The sequence below is a fragment of the Monopterus albus genome, unplaced genomic scaffold, assembly GCF_001952655.1.
Source record: "Monopterus albus unplaced genomic scaffold, M_albus_1.0 scaffold4.1, whole genome shotgun sequence".
Taxonomy (NCBI): Eukaryota; Metazoa; Chordata; class Actinopteri; order Synbranchiformes; family Synbranchidae; genus Monopterus; species Monopterus albus.
The window spans coordinates 5,212,950-5,231,839 of NW_018127884.1; the positions used below are offsets into that span (position 1 = coordinate 5,212,950).

Genomic DNA, 18,890 nt, shown 5'->3' on the forward strand with positions numbered 1-18,890 from the left:
TTTTCCAATCCCATATCTGACACTCCACTGTATAATAATGGAAAAGCTCAAAAATACTATAAAAAGGGAGTAAAACGTTTTCTGTAACAGGTCCACTACTCTGAAATGACCTGCCTGAGAATTCAGATGCACAAAATCTCAAACTTCTTTAAATTCACTTTTGAAAACTCACTTTTATTCTAAAGCTTTCTTATAGCACATGAGGCCGTGTGTGTGTGTGTATGTGTGAATGCCTCTGTGCATGTATATCTGTACTGCATATTTATGTGAATATGTACATGTACATATACTGGGTATGTGCATTTGGTATTTTATTTTGTCTTTTGTTTTTACAGTTTGATCTAATTTTACTGCCTTATGCGCCTCGTAGAGGCCTTTGTAATTGGTGCTATATAAACAAACTTTACTTTTAAGCTCACAACATGTATAGTAAAGATTTACATGGCTGTTTAATGCTATAGAGGGACTAACATAAATGTAGTCTCTAGAAAATAATGTCACCAATTACATCCATCTATTACATTTTCACTGAAGGAAACGTTCTACTTGTTGTTTGTTTCCATGTATTATCTGTATGTGGGGAGAGACAAGCGGTAAGAATGAAGTCAAGGTTTAAAACAGACACTCTTCTACACTTTTTAAGTGGGGTACACTTACTTACGGTAACAAATAATTATCTTCCATCATTATTAGTCTTTTTGACCTAATGAAAATGGAAGACAATTGTGGGGATCCACAGACCCTACTTTAACAATTCATTTTAGTGAACACACGCAGTTGACCACCGGGGGGCAGTCTTAGTCTAACTTATCTTCCTCTGATAGTGACCAGCAGCTGATTCATTTCTAAAACAGCTACTGGTACACTGAATGACATCAAGAGACTTCATTCTTCACTACTAAGATGCACACATTAAGTCAGATTTAAACAATCTTCAGTCTTTCTCACCTCATGTCCTGTATAAGGGAGACTTTAAGAGGCGGCATTGCTGAGCCACCACCATCAGATTTGCGTCTCTCAGTGTCATGGATGAAACCTAGTGTGGAGATAAAGGACATTGGGCAATTTCTAAGCATAACTGTAACAAACATTTATAAATTAACTTTATCAATTAGGTAAAGTGACTCCATATTTTACCTGGAGGTCCCAAACCAGCTGGAGTTGCATTCTTCTTCTCTTTGCTCTCTTGGTAGTGCAGCAGGTGGGACCACAAGGCAGATTTACCCTAAAAGAGAAAACATGCAGCAGTATCATTATTTGTCCACCGCCTGTGGAGGATCAATCAGGTGCACGGAGACTGCAGAGGTTTGTTTTCCCTACCTGTTTAACCTGCAGCCCATGGCTCCAGATCCTCTCAAGCAGGTCACAGAGGCTCGCAATCAGCGTGTTCTCCTCAACACCAGTGATGCTGACCTCTCCATGACCCAGCTCCACAGCCTCCCGACCCATCTTCTCTACTAGCATTCGTTTGGTCTGCAGAGAAACAAATTAACACACACAGACACATTAGTGTTTTTATTTGGAGAAAGAAAGCAATCAGTCTAATACTACTTTTTATTTTGTGCTGTGTTTGCTAACTTCTGACTGGCAGGCTGAGATTCAGGATATACATTATGATTATCTTCATATACCAAAAGAATATCTTTATAAATGATAATCTAATCAGCTAGAATAACATGGCACAGCTAAGACCACAGCAAACCAAACAAAACTAATCAGCTAGAGCACACAAACCTTGTTCCTGCACTCCTTCAGCAATCCTTCAACAAATTTCCAGTTAGTCTGAGCGATGACTGAAGGCGACAGGTTGGACAATTTGGGCTGGCGGATGGTCGTACCTAGGTTTCTGGCTTCCTGGATGTACTTCTTAAAAAAACGAGAAAAGTAAGTCCACAAACAGGTAAACCAAGAAATACTGCCACACAGAAATCAACTCAGTCACAGTGACTAACGTAGCTAAACACCAAATAGCAAACAGAACTAGGATGAATAATAACAGTGTTTGATCAAACCACCAAACCCAAAACTATTCAGGTATTTGACAACTTGAGCCAATTTTGTAGAATATGTAAAAAAATAAATTGCACTTTCAATCAACTTTGTTTGACTCATGTTCATGAGTTCCACCTCTCATAACCCCAAACATGACATGAAAGTGAGAGATTATCAGATAAGGCTCAGCTGCTGGTGGTGAAGGAAGCACAAGGAGGTAAAGACCACATGGGTAGGCAGGTCATGTGGTCCCACTGTGAAGGCTAAAGGCCTCACAAACTACCAACACATACCACGTCCACAGTCACCGACTTAAGACAGGGCTTGAAGGACTGTGAGAGCCAGTAGTGGTCAAGAAACAGCAGGAGCTGCAGCTCCGGAAACAAATACTCCACATGCTGAGAGTGTGTGAGTGCAGGAGAAGCAGAGAGACAAATAAGGAACAATGACCAGAGGTGTGAGGGCTGGAGGCGAGAGCAGACAAAATGGTGAGAGCAAAGTCAAAATAAAGCTAACGGAGAACAAGCCACGCAAAATTAGGCAGCAAAGATCAGGCAGGAAGTCTGTGAATCTGAGCAGAGAAGCTCTCACCTCTCTCTGGTCATTGTCTAGGTAAAGATGCTCAGCATGCTGCTTCTGTCGATCCCTCCTCCTCCACTGGGCAGGAGCACTCCTCTTTGTCCATCTTTAACACAACACACACTTTAATCAACTTTACAGAGTAACATGACAAAACTGCTGTTAAGCTCAAAATGAGTAGTGACATGTAAGATTTACTTCACATAAACACAAATCAAAGTACAACTTTTGGTGTGACAATTAATGTGAAATATTCACTTGTTGCTGGTGGGCCCAGTGGAGAGCACATCAGACTGGAGTCGGGGGAAGAAGCCTTGTTCGTAGCGTCCCTGGCCGATCTTCATGTCCAACAGGTGGGGGTGCAGGGCAGTGTGGTCGATCTTTGCCACTCTCATCTCAATGGCTTTCTCTGTTGAGGAGATGTGGGAGAGGTGCAGAAGATGCAGCGAGTTCATCATTTTTGCTTTGTTAATTTGCTCAAATCATTTTACTTCCATTATCAAGAGGTGAGAGATTAAGTGCTCTTGGCACAACAGCATGTCTTTGAGCAAATAGTAAATAGTAGCAATTACAATTTATGAAATGATAACGATGCCTGCTTTTAACCTGGTAAATAATTTCATCTTGCTCTCATGTCAAAGAATCCCATAACCATCACAAAAGAATTACCCTTGCCACTTAAACAAATGAAATATAAAAGTTATACATAATAACAGTCAGGGCTATCCTGACATGACAAGCTTCCCTTTTCCCCTTTTTTTCATCTTCATCTGACTGATTCTCATATTCTCTGGACCCATCTGAGCTGAGACACCAGGATAACTATGAGTAAAAACCTTTAATTTTTCATTTAAGAACCAAGTGACAAGAGAAAAAAGAAATCAAAAGAAAGAGTTACAACAGAGAAAGAAGTTTCCTCCCAAACACCCACAGAACCAAAGGAAATGTCAGAAAAAGGCCCTGAATAGATGCTGTTTTCTTTGAAGGAACCAGTTGAGAGTTATCCATGAATGCAGCTTTAGACAGTGATTTTCTGATGTCTGATTAACAACACACCCATGCATGGGCTGTGTTAACGAAAGTACCCATTAGTTTAGTAAAATACAACTGGTTTTAAATAGATTAGTTCATATAATGCATGTAAGGACACAAAACACTGTCTGAAGCTGGGATTCAAAGGTACAAAGAAGAAACTCCCTGAAAAGAATTCATAATAACCCATTTCCCTTGCATGCTGCAAGTTCAGATCACCACTATCAAGATCAGCATTAAATGGATCATGTTGACCAAGCTTAGTAAAAATTGATGTGTGTGTAATGCATGAAGGATCTCATAAAGAAATCTTAAACTGACAGTTTCAAAAAGATCTAGTAGAAAAACATTTAACATCTCTAAACTAGAGGGTTTTCTGTATAAAACACTTAGATGAGTTAAAGTGAATAGCTGTAGTTATATACCAGTTATTATATTTATTATAGCAGTTCAAAGGAAGCCAGCCCTTCCTCTATGAGTGAACCTAACATAATGCACTGCACACACATTCAAAGAGCCGCAATCCAAGGATGTTTGAGGCAACAAGAACATATATTACGATCAGGAGCCTCGTTGTTCTCGAGCCCAATGGCATGAGGTCCAGGAGCAAAAAAATCTGCTGTTTCATATCGTTTTTTAAGCAGGTTCTCTGCAAACAAGACAGCAATTACCAGTCAGTTTAACAAACGAGATCATATGTCTGGCAAGAAATTCATTCCTTCAGAATTATTTATGATGCACTCATCTGGAATTCATATTAAAGGACTTTGTAGAAGCCATCTTTAATCATATTCACAAAGCTTGTGAAATGTTTTGGCTTTACACAGAGGAATAAATCCACATTTACACACTAAAACCTGCAGTTTTATCAGTGCCAATCAATCTCAGTTTTTCTCAGGATGAGATATGATTATCCCAAAATACAGACAGCCCCAGAGAGCTGATAAAATATATATCATGCTCTGAAAGCAATCCAACTATATTCAAAAACAAGTCTTTTTATTGGTCTGAAATCCAAAAAGCTTGCAGAGATTTTCAGGATAGATCTTTTCCCTTACCTGCTTCTTCGATGTTTGTGCATTTCTGGTACATCGAGGTACGCAGTGTGGGCGTGCGAACGTTCAGCATTCGAATCTTATCCACACGGGAGTCAAACACCCTCAGCGTGTGCTCTTTCTCTTCATCATCATGACACAGGATCTTACTATCAATGAAGGAGGCAAACATCTGTGTCTCTAAGAAACGTGACAGGAAGGGCAGGTAGGGCTCAGGCTGGTCTGACAGGAAGGAGGCCTGCACACACACACAAATACAAATTTAGGTGGAACTCAAGGTCACAATGTATGAAAAATCTAACACCTCTCACTATGTTATGCTGTTAATGAACTATCTATAGCACTTCACCTTGTCAAAGTTCTGCATCTGGTCTCGATTGGTGAACCAGGACTCTTTGTCCTGGCTTGGCTGGATGACAAACACCTCATAGTCTGCGAACATCTGGGTGAATCGGTTGGCGAAGACCTCGCGCACCTGGATGTTGAGCTGGTGCATTTTCAGCTCCTCCTCATCACACTGAACTCGCCCATCCTTATTGCTGCTGGCATCCTCTCTCACTTCCAACTGATGTGCACAAGCATTCAGTAATGCAGAAGAAAGGATAGAAAACAGGGAAAAGCGTGTGAGAAGGAATGAGAAAAAATGATGATAAGGAGCATAACAGTTTATATTTGTCATGTTACCACAGGTCGCTGATAAAGCAGCAGGGTTATGAGAAAGGAAGTCAAGGAAATCTCTTTTGATTTATGAACCAAATGACGTTTATTAGCATGTCAGAAGGTTGGCTAGGCAGACACCGAGCAGGCCTACTGCTGTATGTGCGCATAACTGCGAATAAGCGCTACAATGCAATGACATAACCGAAGAATCAATTTAATCATAGCCTTGTTTACTTGACTCAAACTTGGCAGTAAGGATAGATAACAATAATTATAAGTGAAGTCTGACCTTGTAGCTGGAAAAAGTACAAACAGACAATGAGCTAATCCCTTCATGGAAAGCCAACGTTGGCTACAAATGCATAAGCTGATTAGACTGCACATACAGAGCTTCTCTAATTAGCAGTTAGTCATCCATCTTTTGAGTGAGTCTTTCATCATACACTACTACTGCTGTTTGTAAGATACATGAGCCAAATGGAATTGAGGTTGTACAGATGCAAACTACATCTGTTGATGTCAGCGTCTATAAAGGGTTTCTGTCATCTAGGCTGTGAGATATCGACCAGCAGCATTTCAAAAGCAACCGGAGCTGATGTTTTGAACTGGTGAAGTTTCTTGGATGAAAAGCAAAAGAGCTTTAAGACACAATGCGACACTGATGTGAGGACAGTTACAGAGGTATCTCTTCAATACAATTATTTTGATGAAAAATATGTCAGTATATATAAACCATTAACTCCATAATTACTCAAATTCAAATCTTCAAAATTAAATGATAGCAAATCAAATAAAAACTTTAAAATGTTTGTCCATTTTAAAGCCCATTTTATATAAAAAGCATGTACCGACACAATGTGTCCAGTCCAGTGTGTGGCATTAGAGCTCCCACATTTGTTACTGCCCCTTGTTTCTAACAGTGGTGGCATTTTTTCAGTTCACGTAGTAGCATATATGAGAAGATATTGACTCCAAATTAAAAAGTATTTGCATTGCAATGTTTCTGTATGAACATGTAAATACTCAAAAGGTGCAATAAACAATGGAGATACTGAATATAAGGATTAAAAACTATATCTGATACCAGTTTTTACGGTCAAGTTGTTAAAGATTATGGCTATTTGACCAACTTTGACCAATGGCCTTGCAACTTAAAATCGTCCTAATTCATTTTCAGGTGATAATAATCTCTCTACATATATACAACTCTATTTACTTTAGTCTGTTATGGGAACACTGACTACCCAGTGGGTTAAAAGTCAAACCTGGGGACAATATGTGACACATGATCACTTGTGCAGCCCATTTTTAATTTATCCATTATGTCTCACCTTCTCCAAGCTGACACCTGTCCTCTTGACCAGAGCCTGCAGTCTGGCAATAGTTTCATTCTCTCTCAGCAGGTACGAGTTAAGCGGTGAGGCCAGGTTGCCGTTCCACTTGTCAGAGACCATATCAACAGATCGGAAGCCACGGTACTTGGCCTGGCTGTCGCTGGAGTGAATATTCCCTTCTGGAGCCACGCCGAAAGATATAAGTACCTCTGAGATCTCTTGGATGAACTCTAACTTGTTGGGAAATTGAGGCAACTCCTCTGGCAGTTCGATGAAGTGGTTATCAATGTCCACAAAACACAAGTTAGCCTGGAGGAAGACAAGCAACAGGATATGAGATAATATATTCACATATACTGTACATGTAAGAATGAGAATAATAGGCACTAAAATTCAGATATATCAGTATAGTATAAATTCATATCAAAACAGCTGAGAATTTAGCAGGAATTTATCACATTTGCAAAAGCCAACATCAATGTAAACATCAAAGGGAATCCTAAAATTTATTTAAAAAAGCAACAAATGAAGAAAGGTTCAACTCAGTACTGCGTGCTTGTACCTCCTGCGGCAGCTCCAGCTTAGTGCGGTCATCCTGTCCATTGGAGTGGAGGCCCATCAGATATGGCACAGGTGCATCAAGGAAGTGGAGAAGGGAGGCGGGCAGAATGGGAACGTATACATGCTGCCACTGGTAGGGGAACATTAAGGCTGTGATGCTCTCTGCCACGGTCATCAGCCTCTGGTAATCTGTTTCACACATAAAAATAGTGAACGGTGGTAAAGGAACCAGCAGTACACTGTGCTGACTTTAAAACCCTGGTGACTGTAATGATTCTGAGGGATTATTTGTGTTTTTCCCCTGACTACTGCTTCGTACAGCGCAGCCCTCAACATGTCTGTTCAGTGCCTTGATTAAATTATAAACTGAACATTTACCAGATAAGAGTATATATACAGCAAAGCATATACAGCTGCTCATGATTCTTACCATCTTAAAACTATTCGAAACTATTAACATCTACTACTAAATTCCTAATGTTAAACTAAATGGAAAACAGGCTGTGCAACTCTTACCCTTACTTTACTCCCCAAAAGGTTCTTTTCAACATGGCCTTTGCCTGATAAATGTTGTTTATTCCTCAAAAACACTTGGACCAGTAAACAGCATGTGACAGAAAGGTTGTGTAACATGACTATCAGTTACTTCAGCAGGGTTTATGATGTTTACACCTCAGTTCTTCTGTTTGCTCTCCGACTATGCAATCTATCAGCTGACACTTGGGGCACAATAGTCTGTCAGACTCTATTTGCAGTTAACAGATCACAAATCACCTGTTGCAATATCACTGACTGACTCAAAGTTTGGACAAAGCAGTAGGTTTCTGTTCCACGTGAATTAAAATTCAGTACTGTGGAAACAAAGTGAACTATCATGACATGACAAGAAGAAACAGCCAACTTTTCTTCAGAGTTAACTCTTTACTCTGGTTGTCTCTTTGATTCTGGGTTCTGTACATGTAGGAGTGGAGTCTGATTGATGACCAACCTTAAAGGAATTAGCTCTGATGATACAAATGCATATGTCTAAATTTAGGGGAGTGGATCATATGAGCAGTTGTAGACAAGACACACTGTAATAGGATGACAGGTCTCCCATTTGAAAGACTACAAAAGCAGCCAAGACATGAGTTAAAATGCTTGAATTTGGACAGTACAACTGCTGTATCCTTTGCATCCCTCAATATTCCATTATGAATTTATCACAAGATGATTTTTGGCATGGTATTTTTTGTTGAGTATTTTTACTTTGTGGTAATGGTTGAAAACTGGTAGCATTAAACTTGCCCAGATTTAGCACTGGTATTTACACTGTAGGGGCCATTTTAAGGACACCATAATGGGGACAAACTTCCAAATATTTGACATTCTTTTGGTGTCTGGTTTGTGTGAGACTAGACCATCTCATCTGAGGAGGAGGTCCTCTGCAGGACCTTTGTGGCCTGGGTCCCTTGGAGGAGCCAGACTGATCTGTGACACAGTTTCAGCCAGCTGGCCCTGTGGTTAATGTTAAATTCCTTTTTCATGACTTCACATGGCAACACTCCTTCATGTTCAGGGCTTTGCACTTGAGTCAACTGGTATACAGGCAAATGTGCCCAGGCCTCCTCATCTGCATTCCTTCTCTATCCTGTTGTCACCTCCTGTACATTCAGCAGCAGCTCTGCCTCTCTCCTCTTATGGTTCCAGAACAAATATCATTCCTTGATTTGGACATGTGCTGCTCCATGAGAAGAGTCTCCCACCCCAGCCAGGGCCTCCCCACATCCCTCTGCTCAGCAGGCTTCCTCTCCCAGGACAGGGACAAGAATACTAACATCAACCGCCCGCTCCTAATCTAGGCCACCATTACAAGAAACCACTTTAACTCACATCATAGAGAAGATATGAGAAATGTTCACTCCATGCAGACTCGTAGCAGTTTGGACTTAAAGTGGTGCTTGTACCATTCAGTTTACTTGAGTCCAAGCATATCCAGTTGAACAGGCTAAAACACACTGAACACAGAAGTGAAACTGTTATAGGTCTTAGCACTGATCTACTTCAACAGCTAAAATGTATTTCATCCGTACTATGGCAATAATAAACAGGCTGTGACCATTTCATATTTTCATTTGGTCAAAAGTGAATGTCTGACCAATGGTCCAACCCCCCAAAGCAGCGGTGGAAAGTAACTAAGTACATATACTCAAGTATTCTTAACTACATTTCAGAGTCAAATATTGTACTTTAACTCCTCTACATTTATTAAATAACTAACTTAATTAACTGGTAAGTTAACTTTAATTACTTTTCAGAATCAGATTAATAATTACACTCCAATCATAAGACTTTGTTGATTCCTGGTGGAGAATTCACAAGCTACCCAGCAGTAATTCAAATTATAAGCGCATAAGGTAGTTAAAAATAGCTCCACCTTTACCAGTACGCCGTAAAGCATCAATAATATACATTCATATACAATATGCTATTCTGTATATTGAGCACTTTTACTTTTGATACTTTAAGTATATTTTGATCTAGGACTTTTACTTGCAAGAGTATTTTTACATTGAGGTATTTCTGCTTTTACGTAAGTAAAAGAAGCCCAGCTTCAAATCTACACTTTTAAACTTGATTTCAGATGAAGCATCTCTGTGGCAGAAATGTGCGTTGTGTAACTGAAACATCCTTAGTTCAGATCTCTCCTTCACCCTGATCTCCCTCTCTCCAAATCTGCCCTGTCACTCCCAACTGCACAAATCACATGACAGACAGAAAATGCCTAAGAAAAAATTGCTTAATTGTAGCATGTCACAATTGTTGACACTTGACTGACACATGATGAGCTTCATGTTTAGGAAGCACAAGAGAAGCAGCAGACAGTGTTTTAAAATTTTCTCTTTTATGGCTTTATGGAAGAGATGCTGGGTCTTTCTCTTTAATCACTAATGGATTCCAGTGCTATTTTCAGCACAAAACACGCATCTCCTTATTTATCCTCTCCTCAGTGTATGTGTTTAAGTGTGTCTGTTCCCAACAATCCTTCATTTCTTCCCCGTGGAAGATTTCCAAGGCTTAACTCCACACAACATCCTTCCCACGTTATGCAGTGATGAGCCTCATGAGGGGGAAAGAGGCATGATGTCACTTCCAACCAATAATAATCATCCTGCATCACTGCTATCCTCCCTGTCTCTGAGTTCCCTAGCAACACGACAGCTTTCCCCCTTAGGAGCTGCTCCCACCGGCCCCTAGGTTTTGTAAACCATTTGCCTTTGCTTGCCATTGTAACGGATCCAATACCACATCACGCCATAGCATACTTAATGATTTTCCTGTTTCTTTACACACACACACAGTGGTGAATAAAAACATGAATATTTTCTGAGCAGTTGCTACTGGTTTCTTAGTGAAATCAAGCACATTTTGGGACTGCTAAAGGGTTTTTTAATCAATGCTCCTATGAAATTAAGTCATTCATTGCCACACTCTTGCTGTGTGTTTTGTTTAAAGGATGACCTACACAGAAAAATCACAGTTAATCAAGCAGCTCAAATGTGCACACAAGAGGAACCTACATGGTAAGTCACAGTAAAACTTTTGAGTCATGGCAGAAGGCTCTGCCTGCGCTGGACTCTCACAGCACCATTTTGATGGAAACACTCATCAGGTTATGTAATCTTCTGAAGAACAGTACTGCCATGCATATCAAACAGGTTGTAGCCTTGGACCGTGATTTTTTTTCTTTCTACACAAGAACCATGCAAACATTTTAAACCCTAAAATTTCAGATATTGGCCATGGAGCTTGATCATGGAGTGACAGTGTGGCAGAGACACAAGAACAATAAAACAGACCACAGAATCAAGCACTAAGAGCTCAGCATACAAACAGTTTTGTTTTTGCCACTGAATATAACATTCGTATCATGTCTCCCCCTTCTTTAGGACAGACAGCTTTTTGCTACACCTTCCAGTGTCTGGAACGGCTATAAATACTTCATTTTCGACATGGCTGGAAAAGCTAGTCCTGAATGAGCATAATCCAAACTTCATAAGAACCTATCAAAGATCATCTCAGGTTTTCCATTATGTTTCTGCAACTAAAGCCAGGTAACAGACAAATGTTTAAATCATGCTATTTATGGCAATAAAACTAAAGATCTACAATGTCCCTGTATCTTAGAAACAGGGAAGAAAAGTTTAAAGCAACATCAGCAGGTAAATATTTGGTCCCCAGACAGTATCACTGATATGTCTCCAAGCTCCAGAGACATCTCTGGAGACTGCCTGTACCAACTGGGTCACATGTCCTCACAATAGCAAAACAGCTGCTGCTGGTAATGCCTGATTATTTTTGTTTTCCCACTTCCAGCTCTATAGAAAACATGTATAGCATTGATGAACTGTGTCTATACAGCACAGGATTTCAGTGTAAGCCTGACCACAAAAAAACTATCTGTTTTCAAAACACAGTTTTAATGTGAGCAGGGTGTCTAGGTACTTTTAATCAATGCATCCTAATGGGACTGAATGCTAATGGTTACATGAAAACACTGAATGAAACAATAGCAGACCAGCTACTTACGCTGTGAGTAGAGCAATATTTGCATCTCGAGCAGTGCACAGGTGAAGAGCTGAAGAACATTCTCCACCCCCAGCAGATTAAACATTTCACTGATGGCAAAGTCAAAGAGTGGCAGCTCAGATGTGCTTGGCCTCTGGCACACCACGGGCCCATAGACGCCTGAGAACTTGAGGGAACGTCCAGAGGGCGGCAGAGGCACCTCATAGAGGATGTTGAAGATGTAGCTTTCCAGTGGGAGGGGTGGGGGCTGGGGGGAAGTAACAGCCTGGTGAAGCTGCTGCAGCACCTTCCTGCAGGCCTGAGCGAAGGCCATGGGTGTTATCAGGCAGATGCACTTTGACACGTACAGTGTGTCACGGCTGATGTCATACGAGTTGAAGCGCTGCAGGCGGGAGATGGCTGGTGCAGCGTGGAGCACAGGGCGAGGCTGGGTGTGTTGGTGTCGCTGGTCCTCAGGTCCTCGTGGTGAGGTGGGAGTGTGCAAGATGTCGTACTGCTCTGCATTGTGCATGTGGTAAAGAGTCTGCATGGCGCTGCAGATCTGCTTACTGGTCACCTCCTCGAAGAAAGTGAGGGCAAAGCCATAGGTCCGGGATCCATCTTCTCTGGTGATGATAAAGGAGTGGAACTGAGGCTCCCGAGAATCAACCTGCGTCCTGAACGCCAGACCCTTTGGCATGCAGAGCTGTGAGAGGACAGACAGGAGAACAAGACGGGGTTGAGGAAAGAGAGAAAAAAAGAAGGGACATCAGACTTCACAGCCCAGCAGAATTGAATTAACTGTTAAAAAGAGAAGCTGTTAAGCGGTTACATGAATCTGTCATATATACAGCTCGTGAAATTTACTTTTAGCCAGAGCTATTTTACACCATCTCTCTTCCCAATTTAAAAAATTGCTAAACATTTTGGTAAATATGTTTATCCACTTGTATTTCTGAGAGTGAGATAATAATAATAATAATATTAATCATTTTTATTGGCCAAGTATGTTAGACACACAAGGAATTTGTCTCTGCAGCTCACTAACATAATGTATCTTGTTTGTATAACAACACACTGTTTTTTTTTACCGAAACACTTACGTATTTAGGGGGTTTAAGGGGAGGTATGTAATCTAATTACTACACAACTCATCTGTGTCTCTGCAGAGTTTAAAAAGTAGTTCCACCATGCAGCCCCTTCTAAAACCATAGCGCTTTTAAATTAGTGATGCAGTCTACAGATAAAATAAAAAACATATGGTGTGTTAAGTAACTAGCCTCAGAGGTGCTGGTAGATGGATTTTTTACCTTTGGTCAGAGTCCAACCGTTTTAGTTCTTTATGCTAAGCTAATTGTCTCCTTACTTGTCTCACACAGGCGAGTGGTGTCATCTTCTCATCTAATTCATGGAAGCAAGATGGAACCACCGGTTCCTTTAATAATAATTCTAAGCAAGCTAACAAAATGAGTTATTAGTAACAGAGATTTTATATGTATTAGTAATGCATAACAGTAGAACAGTTCAGTCCATTTAACAAGTGATTCTGCAAACATCTGCAATATCAAACAAAAGAAAATAAAAAAAATTGTGATACTGACTTCATTCTTACCACCCAGCCATACCATTATTCTTAAAAGATATGAGATTGAGGTGTTAAACTGTATAGAGGTCATACCATGCCAACTGCATCCTGGTCAAATGGATTCCACTCGACATTGTCTGGATAATGTGCTAGAACTTTGGATTTAAAGGTTCTTCGCAATGGACTCTGCTCAAAATTCTCACCTGAAAATCAAACAAACAGAGAAAAAGCAAACACAAACATGGACAAATAGTTAACATGTTTCCAGATGTGTATGGTGGAGCAAAAGAACAGTCTTGATCAGAAGCAGGCTTAAGGTGCCAGGCAGGACCTCACAGGAGAGAGGCCTTGAGAAGAACAGTGTATTGCATCATGTAAAGCTGTCAAAAGCATTCTGCTCTAGAAAGTAAACTGAATATAACACTCAAACAGGCAGAATCAACTGCTCTATAATAGTTAATTTATTGAAAGAGATTAGCCAAATTGTATTAATCTTACTGCTTCTTGAGAGCTTTAATGGCAATACAAAGGCGCACGCAAATAATCAATCATAAGGACAAACTGACTTGAACAGAACCCAGAGTAAAGCAGAAGTGATGCACACACCAAGGCAGTGCTGAAAGGTCATTCAGAGTGTAGGGGAAGAGTAAACATTGACCAAGCAATATCAGTTCAGGCAGCACTAAATTTGTGTGTGTGTGTGTGTGTGTGTGTGTGAGAGAGAGAGAGAAAGAAAGAAACAGAAGCAGTGATTGTCAAACATCAGCTCATTGTTCATCCGCTGCTGAAGGATGTGAGGACAAGGGAGGAGGGGGAAAGAGAAGCTAGGAGGAGTAACCAGAGTGCATAAAAACAGAAAGGGCAAGTCCCCACGCTTGTGCAGAAAATAACAGCAAAAACTCAGAATTCGAAATAACAAAAAGGGGCTGTTGAGGGAAAAAAAAGGTTTAAGGCTGAGGAATTCAAGCTGAGCTCAGGTTAGGCAAGAGTGGAGTGTGTGTTGTGGGAGGGTTACCTTCATTTGCACTTGCCAGTTTTCCTCTGGCCCCATCTCTGAATTTAGTTGCCTCTATATACTGGCATAAAGCTACACAACAAATAAAACAAAAATATAATTAAAAGCCTTGTTCTTGATTGGCAGCGCATCACTTGTGAAAACATCCTGACAGCTCTACTCATATTTGCATCTCTGTCAGGCGGCTATGCTAATTTAGGTGAGCGGGAGGGGTTAGATAAAAGAGTACAGTGTTTCTGTGGTCATAATTCCTTCCTCTTCCAGAAATCATTCAAGTCCATACTGCTCCGTTATGGATTATATTCTGAGCCAGCGTGCCAATAGAACTAAATCAACTACAGTCATGCTAGCAGCTCTGCTACGCTGTATTTAATCACAGTACGTGGTTAAAAGTCAGCATCCTAACATACCGCAGTGACTCTGCTAATATGCTGCCATTTAATGTTTATAGCGTTCACTGTCTAAGTTAGCAAATTAACAAATGCTAGCATGCTAACGTTTGCTAATTAGCACTACACTCAAAGTACAGCTGCATGTGATGTCAGTGTCGTTAGCTCTGTAGGTACTGAAACAATGCTTGGAGAAGCAGAAAATTTTGACCTGTTCATGGCGGTAAATGAAAAGTTTGCACATCAGCAAAGTTATTACAAATTATAATCTGGGAACCATGAATACTGCCAATCCCAGTCCAGTAGCTGTTATTATAAATTATTACAAATCCTATCCATTACATACAATTTTATTAGTTTTTAAACAAAGCCAATTCATTTGAAAACCAACATTTGACTAATTAAACTACAATGTAATAGAATAACCTCAGCCTCATAATGTACGACCTTTACAAATAAATTATGTAACTTTTCAGTAAATATAAAAATAAGTCCTGTTCACGGTGAAAAAAATATCTGAATGTGGAGCAAAGTCGTATAATATCGTATGTTTTTATTCCATCAGTAACCAGTTAATGGTTTCTCCTGTACTGCACTCCGACTGGCCCTGGAGCCGAGTTACATTATCTAATACATTTAAAAAAAAAGACCTTTTATACTGCATGTGACAAAGATTTTGCTGTCCTTTTCATGCATGACATTTGCCAAGCACCAATGAAATAGTCCTGCTGGCACAAACAAATTCATGCAGCATGTCAAAGCGAAATGTGTGTGACACACGCCATTGACTCTCTAGTTAAACAACATCAGCTTCAAAATAAAGCTGCTCTCAGGCTCATGTGGCCTGTGAGATGTGAAACCAGGACTTTCATTACTGGACTTTTTGTGAACTACGTAGTTTGGGGTGAGGAAAATCCATTTTCACTGCAGATAATTGACATGACTCAGTGCTGACACTCACAGAGACCAGAAGTGGTGACTTCCTTCTCTACTGACTACCTAATTTATCTCTGTTGCATCTGTTTGAACAACACATAAATGTTTCATCCTTCAAAGTTTTTACTCAGATAAGGGGTTGACCCACAAGTTGTCTGACCACAAATATATCCATGACTACATTCTTATTTACTCAGACAAGGGGTTGACCCACAAGTTGTCTGACCACAAATATATCCATGACTACATTCTTATTTTGCCAGGAAGAGAGGTATTGAATGGAGCAACAGGCAAGATCACATTAGAATCTAAGTATAGTGAGACAAATCCTGGCAAGCCAGTAAAAGTCTTTAGGATTACGTAATTTAATCTGTTGATTACTTTCACATCCAAACTGGGAAGAAACTAGGTCAAGACTGCAACTCAGACTACAAAAACATCACCAACCCTCATAGGTCAGTGAGATTATCATGATTAGAGATGGAGGAAGAGTATTCATCTTATAACTTCTTTGCCATTTACACAATGCTATTATGACACATGAATTACTGTTGAATCACCATATTTAAAGACTATAATGGTCAATTAACTTCGGTCAAAAAGTATTTTGAAAAACACTTTAAGTTGAAATAACAAACTGACTTCAGCTGATCACGTACAGTACATGTAGGTCAAACTCCACAACAGGAAGTGAAAACAGACATGGAGCACCGTGACGCGACTGAAGCACTTTGTAAACTGTCATGACAAAGTCAAATACTGCAGTTATACTTCAAACATCTGGAAGCATCTGGCTGTGAAGCAAGAAGATGATGTTGTTTACTCAACCAACAGCCTGAGTTATTATTGCTCCTTAGAGTTATCAGAATGTCATGCAGCAGGGCAAAAGGTAATTATCACAGCACATGCCAGCTTAACACTACAGGAAGCTTGTCAAGAACAAAACTACAAAACATTATTTTTTGACATGTAAAATAAAAAGCATAACAAAGTGTTTCCAAAGTCTAAGTGAATAGAATTTTATAAAAACCATGTGACATCTTTGAAAGCAGCAATTACTTGGTTACACAAAGAAACTATTATGGTTTAGTCCCCCTCACCAGGAGGGTGATGGAGAACTGGGGTTGGACTCAAGATGGCTGACCCAGGTGTTAGTACAAAAAAGGAGGTTTAATGGAATATAAACAACAAAGTGACAACAAAACAGGGCCCATAATACATACAAGGGAAGGGCAGTGATGACTAAGGAGACCAGGACGAACAGGTAAACTCACAAACTAACGGCAGGAACTAGGATAACAGAGGATGAGAACGGACAGGTAAACAAAAAGAACTAACGTACACAATGACAAATTGAGACTTTAAAATGGCTAGATAAAAATGTAAGTAAAATCTGAACTCCTACAATGAATAATATAAAAGTTTGTGTAGCACGTAATGTAAATACTAGAATTAAATTCTTACATTCAAAAGATTTTTACAATATAAAGCTAAGATGTTTCGTTTTTGTCCCTCATACATCTCGACCATCACAGCTTTAAACTTTTTAAAGAATTGTGCTGACATTGTGCCATTTCCTTGTTTTTCAGCAGACTCTAATTCAACTGGCCAAGACTACACAGATGTTTGTTTCAACCTCACCTGGTAACTAGTGCTAATAACAAGCTAAGTCCCTCACCTGGGGAGCAGACCCACAGACATGAGCGCAAATAAACTACAGTGTAAACATTTCCTTGGTTTGAAACATCATCCAACAAATGGACTGTGATATCATGAGAGCGTGGACTGGCAGCAGTGGGAGTAAGCGTCACTGCGCTCTGGCTTCTTGCCGTTCTCCCTCATCCTATAAGCCAGTGAGCACCCACAGCTCTGCAGCCCTTCTGTGTTCATACTCCCTCACACCTACTGCTGCACTGCAATTGATATTGGATTATGTGTAAAATGATGTGTGTTGTCATATCAACTGTTTTTACATGCTTGAAAGAATAAATCAAATCACGCTCCACCAGGCGTGGACATTAAGGGATGTACTGTACCTCTCTGACTCGACGGTTGTTGAAGTCACAGGAAATGTTTCAAAATAGCTCAGCAGCAAAAACATCAGCGCTTATTCACTGAGAGGACCCGGCGCTGACAGATTACAATCACTCACTCTCAGCTGAAATTCAGTCTTCACAGCTTATACCAAGTGAGACAATGTGGGTTATTTTCCAACAAAACAGCGATACCGGGGTCACAGTTGTCATTCATCATTCTAAGCAGTGCGGTCAACACCATTTAAGACGTAGTTGCCAAAATTTTATGCATCCTGTTTCTTGGGCAGCACATGGGTAAAAAAAAAAAAGCGGTGCGGTAACTGACAAAGACAAATATCAAGGTCACTGAACCTGTTGTAATGCACTGTTCCTGTTTAAACCCAATCCTGGTGTCATACTTAACATATATTTACATCATTCATCATTCTGAAACACAACAAAAAGGAATTTAGGGGGTCATTTATTGCCAGACATACTACAAATAAAGGCAGGTGTTCATCAGGGCTTGTAATTCTTGTCCATCTTTCAGGGATTCTCAGCTACCTAGGCAAGGTGTATTTGATCTCAGTACGGACAGTTAATTAATGTATTCAACAGTAAATGTATCTTTTAATATCTTCATTATTTGATTCTGTTCACAGGCAACGCCATCGTCAAAACAGTTTTTACGTCTCTGAATTTAATCGCCTACAACCTGCTTCTCTGAATATGGTGTTTAAAGTAAGGCGTTAGATTATTTTATTTTTAAGTCTTTTATAAGTTTACCCTATGCTGTTTCTTGCTGTATAACAATTTTCACAGTGGACATTTTGATTTGTCATACAGAGAAGAGAAGAGGCATAACTAATGTTAGGTAATTTTTTAGTCAGATAGATATTGGTTAGATATTTGTTGTATTAGAAATGTTTAGTGGAAACAGGATGTCTAGCTCAGGCTGTTAAATGCTTAGTTATTCTCATTTTTGCAGGGTGCATATGGCCAAGGTCAACTAGATAGAAAAAGTTTGATTGTCAGCAGGCAGGAGGATTATTGTTATTATTATGATATGTGTAACCGTAATTGTAATCATAATATTTTCTTATGTGTAATGTCATGACATGTCACTAGATGTCATGTCAGAATGTTCTTAGATACACACCACTTAATCAACACTCACACACATTGATTC

The 18,890-nt window shown here is 39.9% G+C and overlaps 1 protein-coding gene across 5 annotated transcripts in view; it reads right to left on the reverse strand.

Moving 5' to 3' along the window:
- The window catches only part of dennd5a (DENN/MADD domain containing 5A), a 32,531-nt gene that overhangs the window by 6,723 nt on the left and 6,918 nt on the right, over window positions 1-18,890 (reverse strand). Inside the window, exons 2-15 of one of the 5 annotated variants that reach the window (XM_020608691.1) lie at window positions 14,362-14,433; window positions 13,440-13,549; window positions 11,783-12,467; window positions 7,215-7,402; window positions 6,650-6,961; window positions 5,008-5,223; window positions 4,662-4,896; window positions 4,163-4,252; window positions 2,830-2,980; window positions 2,584-2,677; window positions 1,735-1,863; window positions 1,321-1,473; window positions 1,138-1,225; window positions 949-1,036 (exon numbers count right to left, since the gene is read on the reverse strand). In XM_020608691.1, coding sequence (XP_020464347.1) covers window positions 949-1,036; window positions 1,138-1,225; window positions 1,321-1,473; window positions 1,735-1,863; window positions 2,584-2,677; window positions 2,830-2,980; window positions 4,163-4,252; window positions 4,662-4,896; window positions 5,008-5,223; window positions 6,650-6,961; window positions 7,215-7,402; window positions 11,783-12,467; window positions 13,440-13,549; window positions 14,362-14,433 — 2,611 coding nt within the window. Of the gene's footprint in view, window positions 1-948; window positions 1,037-1,137; window positions 1,226-1,320; window positions 1,474-1,734; window positions 1,867-2,583; window positions 2,678-2,829; window positions 2,981-4,162; window positions 4,253-4,661; window positions 4,897-5,007; window positions 5,224-6,649; window positions 6,962-7,214; window positions 7,403-11,782; window positions 12,468-13,439; window positions 13,550-14,361; window positions 14,434-18,890 lie in introns of all 5 variants that reach the window. The other 4 variants (XM_020608682.1, XM_020608699.1, XM_020608708.1 and 1 more) reach the window with 4 other exon arrangements.